The 10,333-nt window shown below is 42.4% G+C and overlaps 1 protein-coding gene across 1 annotated transcript; it reads right to left on the bottom strand.

The window, feature by feature from the left end:
- Nucleotides 1-3,399: 3,399 nt before the first annotated feature.
- Nucleotides 3,400-5,426, bottom strand: LOC147419450 (elicitor-responsive protein 3-like). Its single transcript, XM_086506196.1, has 5 exons — nucleotides 5,061-5,426; nucleotides 4,761-4,826; nucleotides 4,515-4,641; nucleotides 4,304-4,421; nucleotides 3,400-3,776 (listed from the first exon to the last, which is right to left on the bottom strand). Exons 1-5 carry the CDS (start codon nucleotides 5,128-5,130, stop codon nucleotides 3,669-3,671), a joined length of 489 nt encoding a protein of 162 aa, XP_086362322.1. The 5' UTR covers nucleotides 5,131-5,426; the 3' UTR covers nucleotides 3,400-3,668.
- Between the last annotated feature and the right edge of the window lie 4,907 nt (nucleotides 5,427-10,333).

Below are 10,333 nucleotides of genomic sequence, written 5' to 3'. Positions count from 1 at the left end.
CTACATTTTCTCTCTTTTTCATTAAGAAAAAGTGTATCTCATATGCAACCTTGTGTCATTGATAAAATGTGTCCTTTGGTCCGACACAATCTCTACCGGACATCCATAGCGACAGACAATATTCTCAAAAAGAAACCTTGCAGTTGACTTGGCTGTGTTGTCAGGAAGAGCCTTAGCTTCAACCCACTTATTGACATAGCAAGTAGCCATTACTATGTACTTGTTCTTTTTGGGAGTAACCTTCTTAAAAGGTCCCATAAAATCTAGGCTCCATTTCATGAAAATACCCAGTGGTTGTACTGACGTTAAAGGAGTCATATCTGAAGTTGTAGGTCTACCCATTCTTTGGCATATATCACAAGTTTTGCAAAAACTTCTAATGTCAGTGATTAATGTTTGCCACCATAGACCAGCTTGCAGAATCTTCTTGTAGGTAACTTCATTGGAAAAATGTCCACTTGATTTGCCATTAAGTGCCTCTGAGATAACTCGCATTCTCCCTTCCATAGGCACACAACACCGAAGAATACCATCAACCCCTAACCAATAGAGTGAGCCTCCGATGATGGTAAACTTCAAGCTCTTGATGACCAAAGCCTTCTTCTGGTTCTGCTTCCAGTCATCTGTGAAAGCACCTTGAGAAAGAAACTGATAAACATCATACTATTCAGGATCAACTAATTCTCCTGCTTCCGGCTGGAATAAGTCAGCATCCACTGGTTCATCCCTCAAAGATGCTTCTGAATAACCCTCTGTACTTCTGGATAGAAAATCAGCTCCACAGTGATTCTTGTCAGGCTTATGAAAAATTCTGAATTTAAACTCCATGAGGAATATCATCCACCGTATTATCCTGCAACTTTGTGAGAAGGAGATATGCTTGAAGTAAGAAATTGAAGACTGTGAAAACCTTGAAGCGTCTCGAGAAGAGTGTAAGCAATCAATTGAATTTGTTTTCCAATAAGCATGTCAATTCTTAAAGGAGTACCTCATGAAGGCTACTAGGTAATTCCTTTTATAACAAATAGTTGAGACATGTTTGCTTAGTAGTGTCTTTTATGAATGTAGAAATGCAGTTCACCCTGACAGACATTCACAAGAAGTTTTGGACAAATTCTCACAATAATTCTCGCATTGTGGCTTACCTCAACATCATGAGCTTCTACGAGGGAGGCACTGCATAGCTAGCTAGGTATGATTGGGGGCATGGGACCGCCGGCCCGGTGGGGGGACGGGGGGGGGGGGGGGGGGGGGGTCCCTTGCCCCCACTCGTACCTAGCTAGGTATGTGGTGCCTCTCGAGCAGAAGCTCATGATGTTATGCATCGTATGAAAAACTCTGGAAAAGACTCGTTTTCCTACAGTAGAAAATTTCTAAATCTTCTTGTGATTGCTAATGATCTAGCAACTCAATTGGAGCTAATAATTTAGTGGCAAAAGAGCTCATTCAAAAGAAACCGCAAAGGGAGAAGTAGCCAAAAGTTCTATCTCAAGGAAGTTTGTTATGTGCCAATTGAAATACAAGAATCTTGGGAGCATCGGAGGGTAGTAGAAAGAGGCTACACAGCGTTAGTTTTGACACTTCTGGCAAACCAAGGAATAAAGTTGCAAGCCACTACCTAGCCGAAAAGAGCATCACGAGGTAAATATTTTGCAATTTCGACATTTAGGTAGCTCATGTCACATCATGAAGGTAAGGCAAGAAGCATTCAATAAGCTGAACATGAAAAAAAACACTCTCTAACCTTCTCTATTAATCCGGGTACACAATACAATCGGGCACGCGAGCGCGCCGGGGGTGGGTTGGGGGGGGGGGGGGGGGGGGGGGGGGGGGGGGGGGGGGTGCCAATAGCAAATACAATCCTCAACCAAAAAAAAAAGACTCTCTAACCTTCTCTGTTAATGATGTGTGCATCAAAGAGGTATATCTTTCTATTGTTGTTGTTGCATACCACACAATAGTCAACCGCTTTTACCTCAACTTACATGCAATTAAAATGGCTAACTCACAACACTTTGCAGTTCACATGTAACCAAGCTACAACAAAATGATAAGCAAAAGCCAGATCACATGCCACATATGCAACTTTGTGAGAAGGAGATATGCTTGAAGTAAGAAATTGAAGACTGTGAAAACCTTGAAGCGTCTCGAGAAGAGTGTAAGCAATCAATTGAATTTGTTTTCCAATAAGCATGCCAATTCTTAAAGGAGTACCTCATGAAGGCTACTAGGTAATTCCTTTTATAACAGATAGTTGAGACATGTTTGCATATTAGTGTCTTTTATGAATGTAGAAATGCAATTCACTTAGAGACATTCACAATAAGTTTTGGACAAATTCTCACAATAATTCTCACATTGTGACTTACCTCAACATCATGAGCTTCTGTGAGGGAAGGCGCTACATACCTAGCTAGGAACGATTGGGAGCAGGGGACTGCCGGCCCGATGGGGGGGCCGGTGGTCCCTTGCCCCCAATCGTAGTCCCCTCCCCCCAATCATACCTAGCTAGGTATGCGGTGCCTCTCGAGCAGAAGCTCATGATGTTATGCATCGTATGAAACACACTGAAAAAGACTCCATTTTCCTACATGATAAAATTTCTAAATCTTCTTGTGATTGCTGATGACCTAACATCTCAATTGGAGCTAATAATTTAGTGGCGAAAGAGCTCATTCAAAAGAAACCACAAAGGGAGGAGTAGCCAAAAGTTCTATCTCAAGAAAGTTTGTTATGTGCCAATTGAAATACAAGAATCTTGGGAGCGTCGGAGGGTAGTAGAAAGAGGCTACACTCAGCAGACAAAAGTTAGTTTTAACACATTTGGCAAACCAAGGAATAAAGTTGCAAGCCACTACCTAGCCGAAAAGAGCATCACGAGGTGCAATTTCGACATTTAGGTAGCTTATGTCACATCATGAAGGTAAGGCAAGAAGCATTCAATAAGCTGAACATGATAGATACTTACATGGATCTAAAGCTCCAAAGAAGATAATCAAGTTTTACCACATTTGAGAAATACATCGATACAACATGATGTCATTCTTAAGTTAGAGGAAAGATGGAACAAGTCCAAATCACTTCATCGACAACTGCTTGCCAAATACCTCAAGTCTATCAACAAACACTTGCCAAATACCTTCATGTTTATGCAAACAAACGAACTAAAAGGAGGTATTGTTTACAAGCTAGAGGAGACTTCCGATGTGTGCAAACCTTGAATGTTCATTTGATTAAATAATTAGGTTACATTAAAGTAAACCTAGGCTTCTTTTGAGCATTGGTTTGCAATCACAGTGCTCAAGCACAAGAGGTGTGTACATTCAATGATAAGAGCTTCCCGCATTCTCTACTGCAATAAAATCAAATCATAGGTAAATCTCAAGCACAAGAGGTGTGTAGATTACTCAAGCACAAGAGGTGTGAACATTCAATGATAGAGCTTCCAGCACTCTCTACAGCGATAAAATCAAGAAATAGGTAAATCTCCATTCTAAAAAATGTAGCTAGACTGAAGAGGAAAAACATCATTCTCTTGAACCACAAATGTTGTTGAGGCCACTCACAATGTCCAATAAGAGTTACAACATTCTCTTCTTCACCTTCTCCTTACCCTTTGGGTAAAAATGGCGATACATACTTGTAGAATGGGCATAATCTTTACACATTTATTGCCAGCCCCCTTCATTGTTTTCCCCATAAGGGCCATTATGAAGACTACTAGAGTGCCCATTTTGATAGCCATGAGATGCCGGAGGTCGCTTTGGTTTTTCCACCTGCACCAACAGAGACGCCAGAGAAACCCATTTCAGAAATACGACTGAAAAGCTCAATTAGCATATGTAAAATCGAGAATTGTGAAGGAAACATCAATGAGGCCACTATCCGAATGACAAAGGGTCTAAGAAGCCATGGTAGATTAAAAAGCTGGGCAGCAACCTTGATAAGGATGTGACCAGTAAGATGTTACCAATGCAACCATACCAAAATTGGCATAGTCTAGTGCACATGTGACCATGCATGAGGCACAGTTATTTCAAGAAGCAACTGATAACTATGCATCGCGCGGCCACTAGTAAGGATGTGGTCATCCGTCCACTCGTTATCAGTGACATATAATCGGTGCGATTATGCCAAAATCAGCATAGTTACAAGGAGACTTGCATAGTTGCATATAAGAGAAATATTTACAGGCGCCCGTGTGACAATGCATGAGACACAATTATTTCAAAAAGTAACCGATAACTATGCATTGTTGAGTGACCACTGCCAGACAATGGCTTGTGCAATGATATTTCATTACCTTGGGCTCAAACTTCAGAGAGACCTCTAGTTGCCCATGTGTACGCCCCGACGGCCGCACAAGATCATACAAATTGGCCGGTACTTCGAGCTCTTCCACCACTTTGGCCAAAGGAATCCTGATAGACAAGGATGACAAATTATATGCCAATGAAGTAGTTAATCAATTTGCATAATCTCCAATGCACAATGCAGATACTGAAAATCTCTACCTGGCTTCACCTATTAAATCATCTGCGGTCCGCTTGTCCTCATCATAGACTTTGATAATTACGTCTGCAACTTCTTCATCTACTTCGAAAAAAAATCTCTGCTTCCAGGCCGGATTGGAGCCACCAGCTACAGCATTGAAACACCCTCATGTCATGTTCTTGGGCCATTGAACTAGAACAGTTTATCACCATACGACATCTTGAGTGCACAAAGGCAAACACAATGCGGTGAATACCTTCGCTTACCTTCCAATGTTTTGCTTTTCTGGTCCTGGGTTTTGTATGAAATGAGTGCATAAGGATCGTTATCTCCTGAGATGCCCAAGAATCATGTCAGAATTGACACAAAATGAGACAACATTAGAGAGGCCCTAAGTTGCACCCGGCCTCATCTCGCCCTCCTAAACAGGCAGGCAACCGCACATGCATACGCAAGCATAGATACATCACACACACACACACATACACAGAGTTCATTCCAAGCATACCATCAGATTCAATGACCAGGCATTATACGAAAATGGAGGTTTTAGGAGAGATAAGTACCCAGGAACTCAACGTTTTTCAAGCCTTTGCCTGCGATTAAGAAGACTTCAACAATGCCCAACACGGCCATCCGGGTGGTTACAAAGGTATCGTACAAGAGAACGCAGAGGCGAAGAGGCTATGCGCGCGCGTCTCTTGGAAGATTTCAAGGCGATGCTCTCTATGTAATCCAACCTTCACTGCGCAGCGGAAATGGCCATAGAGAATACCCCAACCTCGCCTTCTCTCTCTCTCTCTCTCTCTCTCTCTCTCTCACACACACACACACACACACTCTCGCTGTGTGTGATGGATTCTTGTTGGTTCATGCAAGTTGCACTGTGGCTAGGCTGTTTCTATTCACGTTTGTCGCATTGACGGCCCCTCGTGATCTCCCTCGTCCCTTGACCAAGCCGCAGTCCAGTAAAATCGGGGTGAACAAGGAAATACGCCCATCGTCTCTCATTTTTTTTAGAAGGGGGTCCAGTGTTAGAAAAAAACCGGGGTCTAGTGTATTTTAACCGGCTGAAACTATAAAATCCCGGTTAGATTTGAGCTTGCCTTTAAGAAAACCGGCAAATTTAACTGTAATTACTGGCAAAAGCTTCAAATTTTGACCTGAAAATCGGGAGAACTTCAAGTTTTTCCTTATTATGATCGGTTAGGAAAAATGTTTTTTTCTAGCCCTGAGGGGGTCTACGGCTGAAGACGGCGTCGCTTTTTGGCAAAGAAAAGATCACGACCGTTGATCCCAAATGTGAACTTTATTTTTGGGGGGGAAAATTACCAAAATACCCCTCTAATTTGTGGAAATTCCCAAAATACCCCTCAAATTTCAAAAATTCCCAAAATACCCTTGTATCTATTTTAGCTGGATTGTTCACGATTTCCTAATCTTTATTCTCTTTTGACAATGTATGTCCGTTTTTTAGTGCTTAGCATGTAATTTGTCACAAATTACCTCCCAAAAGAAGACAATTATGTCCAAAAATAATGAAGCAATTCATCTCCAAAGCTTACATAACCAGCTCAAATTCTAGTTTTAGTATCTTGTATTCATAGACAATCAATCTTCTTATGAAAAGCTACAATTTTTTTAATCTTTGGATAAATTTACACCCACAACCACCAGGGGTATTTTGGGAATTTTGAAAAATTTGAAGGGCATTTTCAGAATTTATGACAAAATATGAGGGGTATATTCGGAATTTTTGAAATTTGAAGGGTATTTTGGGAATTTCCACGAATTAGAGGGTTATTTTGATAATTTCCCCCTTTTTTTTTACCATCAGCACACGGGGAAGGTAGTAGGGAGAAACTATACACATATCATGTATTTACAACCGTACATTGCTGTTACACTCTCGAGGGGTAACCGTGGGAACCACCCCCCCAATAGGAAAGGAGAATCCACCCAAGAGAACGCAACTTGTGAGCCTTGAACCCTCAACCTTGGGGTTACATCACAAAGGTCTCACCAACTGAGCTACCCAAATGTGAACTTGATGTGTACTATATTATTGTGGTGTTAACTATGTGAACCTGTTGTAAACTCAAAGTCAACTCAATGTGAACTAAGATTGCGACGGCTTGAACCACGCTACCATTATCCATAGCTATCAAAATGTGTGCAATAGCATAGTGGTAAAGCAATGGCCTTGGGACGGGGAGGTGAGATTGAATCCCACCCAACCCTTATTTCTTCCTAATGAATCGAACGGCCCACGATCAACAATCATCTAGGATTGTAGATCCCCTCTAAAAATGAGGGTGTCACATAGAGAGGTGGCCTCCCCATTCCAGAGCATGTGCTCTAACCTCCATGTGCGCATGCGTTAAGTTATGTATGTGGCATTTCAGGGCATGAAATTGTCAATGTGGGTTGATTGATAGATTTGGGATCCGCTCGCACAACCCACATCACGATTTTCACCTTCACACTTGATCCCATTTGAACATGCTTGTGTCATATAGTGCTAGGCAAGCCTTCCAACTTTGAGGGTCTCACCTTTTGATTAGTACTTGAAACTAATATGCCATTATTACTTCTTAGAGAACGGTTCACTTTGAGTCACATTCATGAAGTAAATCACCATCGAATACTCTCAAGTGGAAGGTTATTGTTCAAAATTGATCCCAAAGCATATGTATACAAATTTATCAATCATCTAAACCTCACACAAATGAAAATTAGAAGTCAACACATGTTCATCATAATAGAAACTATATAGGCATGGGCTAAGAAGATCATGATCACTGCATTACGTGATCGCACACATGTGTCCCAAAAAAGAGAAAACCATACATAAGTCTGGTAGAGAAATAGCATCGACCTCGCCCAGGTATTATAAACCGTAGGAAACGTGTCCTTCCCCCATATATTTGTTTTCTCCTCCAGTGTTGAATTTTCACATTTGGTTCTAGAGGATCGCTTTTCTTTTGGAGCTACAATGCATAAAAAGAGATTCCTTACAATCAAGTCTTCACAAACGGTGGCATCAAAGTGATTCTGCTACAAAAGGGTACGCCCCACGAGCACTCGGAAGTATGGCTAGGTGTGTGCAATGCCTCCTCTATCCATGTGCATTCGGCGTCCTATTTTCCCAATGCAAACATGTACACATGTTCACCTGCAGTCACTCGCATGTGTCACACTAGGACTTTGAGGGGGGGGGGGGGGGAAGTGCGCGAGCGAGAGCGTGTGTGTGTGTGTGTGTGTGTGTGTGTGTGTGTGTGTGTGTGTGTGTGTGTGTGTGTGTGTGTGTGTGTGTGTGTGTGTGTGTGTGTGTGTGTGTGCAGCAATGGAGAAGAGAGGAGAAGAGGAGGCCTTGTGTTTGCAGGGGCTAAAACTCACTCTCTACGTGTGAGACCCCTTATTCTATTATGTACATAATGAATAAGTATAGTGGGTGGGCACCTGGCCTAACCCGCCACATGGGGCTTTACCCCAACAACCTCCCACGTAAAGGCCAATGTGGCTATGAGAGAGAAAAGAAAATCGTACAAAACCTATACAAGGCCATCACAAGTATGACATCAACCAACGCCCACTGGCTCACTGAATCTGTGTGCATCCAGCTCTAATCGTAGAGAAAGTATAGAGCGATCGACACCATACTCCTCACCAAAGCCGCACACATCCTGCAGGTATCTCACCACCTATGCTCAAGGCCAATGTCAGTCACTGCACAACTAACTGCTCCCACTGCAAATGCACCTACTATAAATGCAATCTCGGGTCTCGAGATCAATATCTCGTACACAAGACTCCCAAATGCTGATGCAATCCTAACAATATCTGCCAACCTGACCATCTCAGTCAAATCTGGCTCAGAACTCCGCTTATGGAAATCACCCCGACACCCGAACTTCGATCCTTGGAATCCATCCTCGTGTCCATCGCATGTCACATGCGCACCAAGAGCATTTGTCTGTCCTGAACCCTGTGTGGTAAGAGAAGTGCCTAACTCTAACTCACACATATCAGCCTCTTGCCTAAGCATATCCATGAATGACTGAATCACGAGTGAATCCTCAACACTCAAGCCATCCATATCTGTCATTGTATCCACAAATGACATGCCTTGTTGCACAATTGTCTGCACAACTGGCTCAACATGCTCACAAACTGGAGCATCATGCAACCTATCTGCAAATGAGACATGCCTCGTCTCTCTGCATAGATGTGTACTCACGAAGACTGTGCTGTCTCGTACGTGACATACTCGCATCGCATGAATCATGCCAACACTAGCACCTCTCACTATGACTAGCTATCCACGATGCAATCTAAAACTATGCTCGTCCAACACTGCTTGGCATCCACTGCCTCGCAACTGACTCACAGATATCAAGCTTTGTGTCAAACATGGCACATAACGTACATCTCACAACACGTATGATGCATCACTCGGCAACAATAGTCTGACGTCTCCTGCACCAATTATGTCATGCACTGAACCATCAGCTAGCCACACACGTCCAAGTATATCACTAGCATATGTGCTAAACCACTCACGACTCTGCGTGACATGAAATCTAGCATTCACATCTAGTATCCAATGCAAAAGTAATGTGTCGTCAAAAACCGACATAAGAAAGTCAAGAGCAAACATGGAAGCAAAGTCAACATCTCCGTCATGCGTAGCCACATACGCTACATCTGCTCCCACATCATCCAAAGTGATATCATCCCTCTTGTATTGTCTCCTGTGCTATCTCATCCACCGAAAACAATGCCTATGTACATGCCCTGTATGGCCACAATGCCAACACACAACATCTCTATGTCTACGAGATCGTCCTTTGACTGTAGGCATCTCTCTAGACTCATTTGTGCCAAAAGCATTGCATAATCTTTGCCATAACTCTCTAGATGTACATGCATCCAAACCAATGCGATAGACAAACTCACCAAGGTGTAAGGTGTAACGTGCAAGCTCATCCAAGTCCTCCCACTCACCGTCAGTCGTAGACTCTGGCCTAGCATCCATGCCCTGTAGTGGCAACACTTGGCCCAATTGAGTCAGTGCATTATGCATACCTGCTTTCCAATGCTCAAAGTTTGAACCATCAAACTTTGTATGGAAAATCACAAACCCTAACAATAATGTACATGCCAAATCCATGGCCATAACCTGTGACAAGACCAAGCACAAATCGATCAACTGACAATAGCCAAAGCCTAGCTAACTCATACACCAAGGACTGTCAAAATACAACATAAGCTGTCTAAAAGAAGTATTGCAAATATGGCGATCAATGTAACGAACAAGTGAGAAAAAACACTCAAATGATGCCAAAAAACCCGCTCTAATCCAAGAGCACTATGTGGTAATCGATGAAACTATCATCAACAATCTCCCTCCTGAAGAGATCATCACATATATGTCAAATGACGTAATCCGGTGAGCAAACACTCTCACAATGCAATGCCAAAATACTATGGCAAAGAAACCACTTAGTGGCAAATGCAATCAAAACACAATTGCAAAGCATGCACATAAAACAGATAAACTTGCAAGAAAAATCCGGCAAAGTTTCGGCAGTATTTGGCTATCTAACCATAGTGACCATACATGCCATAAACATGCTCAAAACCATGAGTAAATCATGCGCAAAATTCGCACTCAAGCATACATGAGCTGCCCCAAAGTCTCAACTCCCCGAACTTAGAAAACAATCCTGTAATCCGAAACACAAAAGTGCATCAACCGCACTCTATAAGCGAAGCATATACTAGCATAAACTTGGATGCAAAACAACCAAAATATGGCACAAATTGATGCTCAAAA

This window comes from Adiantum capillus-veneris, chromosome 29, assembly GCF_014529385.1.
Source record: "Adiantum capillus-veneris isolate H3 chromosome 29, ASM1452938v2, whole genome shotgun sequence".
NCBI classification, from domain to species: domain Eukaryota; kingdom Viridiplantae; phylum Streptophyta; class Polypodiopsida; order Polypodiales; family Pteridaceae; genus Adiantum; species Adiantum capillus-veneris.
The sequence above is the reverse complement of the archived record's forward strand: the minus strand, read 5'-3'. Positions and strand labels throughout refer to the sequence as shown.

Bases quoted from the DNA above. Each gene is read 5' to 3' on its own strand.
- LOC147419450 (XM_086506196.1), bottom strand. From the start codon at position 5,130: ATGGCCGTGTTGGGCATTGTTGAAGTCTTCTTAATCGCAGGCAAAGGC. The intron at 4,642-4,760 runs GTAAGCGAAGGT...TCAATGCTGTAG, and splicing joins GAAAAGCAAAACATTGGAAG to CTGGTGGCTCCAATCCGGCC. The intron at 3,777-4,303 runs GTAATGAAATAT...CTGTTGGTGCAG, and splicing joins CTCTGAAGTTTGAGCCCAAG to GTGGAAAAACCAAAGCGACC.